The sequence below is a fragment of the Rhinopithecus bieti genome, unplaced genomic scaffold (genome assembly GCF_001698545.2).
Source record: "Rhinopithecus bieti isolate Rb0 unplaced genomic scaffold, ASM169854v2 scaffold_66760, whole genome shotgun sequence".
Lineage (NCBI taxonomy): Eukaryota > Metazoa > Chordata > Mammalia > Primates > Cercopithecidae > Rhinopithecus > Rhinopithecus bieti.
This window is the reverse complement of record NW_016825062.1, coordinates 22,474-24,944: the sequence shown is the minus strand read 5'-3', so window position 1 is coordinate 24,944 and position 2,471 is coordinate 22,474. Positions and strand designations below refer to the sequence as shown.

The window sequence follows — 2,471 nt, the reverse complement described above, 5'->3', positions numbered from 1 at the left end:
TTCTTCAACAGCAAAGTATAAAGGCATAAGGCAAACAAATAATTAAATTTTTTTCTACAACTACTAGATAATGACACTAAAGCCAATCTTCATTGTTAAAACTGAAATTGCTTCACTGCTTGCATGAGAGTTACATCCATCTTCTTTTTGTCATTGTCAATGTGTAAAATGCAGTTATCGTGGTGAACTAGCTTCACTATAATTGAAAATCCCATCACTTAGCATCAATTTGCACTGGTGGAGTATCATCAAATAATATTTATTGCATAGCTCATTTTGAAGCTCAAGGCCACTGTAATCAGAGATTCCTATACGTTGCACTTGACATTATAAACAGCTCTTCGTGAATATTATTTGATAAGGCACTTTAAATGTTTAAATGCATAACAAAGAAATACTGTATTGTAATGATGCTTTTCAAGACCAACAACTGTTGAAATTTCTTTGGCTACAAATAAAGAAAATATTCGTTTACATGTAATTGTTCTAGAAATGCTATTGTTTTACTAAAGGTAATGGTTAATTGCTGGATACCCATGAACATGATTACATTTGCCTTCTCTAAAAGAAACTTGACTGTCATCATTCACTTTAAGATGGTTGGAACCATTTATCAGTCTAGACGGCATAGAGAAATTGTATCTATAAAAGCCATAGGAAGGATGAAAGGAGCAACTAAGTGCTTCTTGGGTGATGGAGTTTGGCAGCAAAATATTTCCAGGTGCCTGTAATCCATACAACATTTTACTGGAAGAATCAGGTGCTTGTAGATACTGATCACCGGAGTCTTCAGATGAACCACTTTTTGAATTGGTGACTCCCAGGGAAGATAACATAGGCACTTCCATCGTGAGTGGGGCTAAAGACTGAGAACTGTTGCTGCTTGCTAGTCTTTCAGGAGCCGGTAAAACAAGAGGTTGATGTTGCCAAAAATTAGTTGGACAAATCTTGCAGCAAAGAGGCAGGTTGACATTGTGCAGGTATGCCTCTGGACAGGGCATTCCAAGGGAGCTCGTAGGTAAATGAAACATAGGTGAAAAGCAAGGTGGAGAAAGTAAGTTCAAAGGAGAGGGGGCCCCTCCACTAGAGGTCACTGGAGATGAGCCACTGCTTCCACCTGTGAATGACAATTCAGTCAATGAATAATGAACTTGACGTTTGATGTTCCTGCTATATTAGTAATCATACCCATCACTATCCCTGCTTCATCCTTAGATTAACTTTCCTTGTGAGTTCACAGTTCTTTTAGCTTCTTTGAGACAGGACCTGCTCATTCCTCTGACCAAAGTTCAATATAGTATCTATACCAGGTATCCCTAACACCTGGGCTACCCACTGGAATAGGTCTGTGGCCGGTTATGAATCTGGCTGGACAGCATGAGATGATCAGCAGGCCAGTGAGCATTACCTTACTGCCTGAGCTCTGCCTCCTGTCAGATCAGTGGCAGCATTAGATTCTCATAGGAGCACACACTCTATTGTGAACTGTGCATGTGAGGGATCTAGGTTGAGTGCTCTTTAATGATAATCTAATGCCTGATGATCTGAGGTGGAACAGTTTCATTCTGAAACCATCGCCTCCCAACCCCCACTGTTCGTGGAAAATTGTCTTGGCCCCTGGTACCAAAAGGTTGGGGACCACTGATCTATACTATTACCACTATTACTTTTAGCACTACTACCATATATCATGTATTAAGCATTCATTTGCTCAAATATTGTGCTAGGCACTTGAATCACATTTGTCCAAAGAATTACAAAGAAATCCAATTATGACTCGGAGTCAATTATATCTTACAAACACAAACTAGTTTTATTATTTTAAAATTAAAATATTTACATAATAAATAATTTTAGTAATCTTAAACAATTACTAAAATAAGTACTTAAGATGAACAAATTGATTGGTTGTTTTGGATTATGTAGATTTAATTTATAGATAGAATGCATAGATTTCATGTACACTGATTTTTAAAATTCTTCTGACCCAAGGTATACTGATTTTAAAAATTCCTCTGACCAAAGTTATATTGATTTAAAATTCCTCTGACCACTGTTTTAAAATCAGTGTACATGAAAATAGTCTTGTATAAATGAAAGCAATGTGTTTAAAAGCCTTAGCTTTTTTTCTTATACAAAACAATGAATGGGGCAATTTCCATACTGCATTGTATCTTAAGAGTTGCAAACAATTTTGCAAGTTAAGAAACATAAAGATGAATGTAAGTATTCATATCAATGATGTTTGGTGATCTTTTATGTTTGCCTAGCATCTACTAAAACTAGGGATAATTACAAGGTCCAGGAAACTCTAAACCTTATTTTTGTAAATGTCTGAATTCAAACAATTGGTTATTGGTTGGATTTGACCAAGTTGTTTCTTTTTTTAGTGTTGCTGTTTTCTTAACTATTTTGTGTATGTAGACATATCCTAAACCTTCATCAACAAGATTGCAAATATCTTTTATAAT

The 2,471-nt window shown here is 35.9% G+C and overlaps 1 protein-coding gene across 1 annotated transcript in view; it reads right to left on the bottom strand.

The window, feature by feature from the left end:
* Window positions 1–246: 246 nt before the first annotated feature.
* Window positions 247–2,471, bottom strand: part of TBX22 (T-box transcription factor 22) — an 11,031-nt gene continuing 8,806 nt past the window's right edge. The window contains exon 7 of the mRNA XM_017862776.1: window positions 247–1,170. Coding sequence (XP_017718265.1) covers window positions 507–1,170 — 664 coding nt within the window. The 3' untranslated portion in view covers window positions 247–506. The remainder of the gene's footprint in view (window positions 1,171–2,471) is intronic.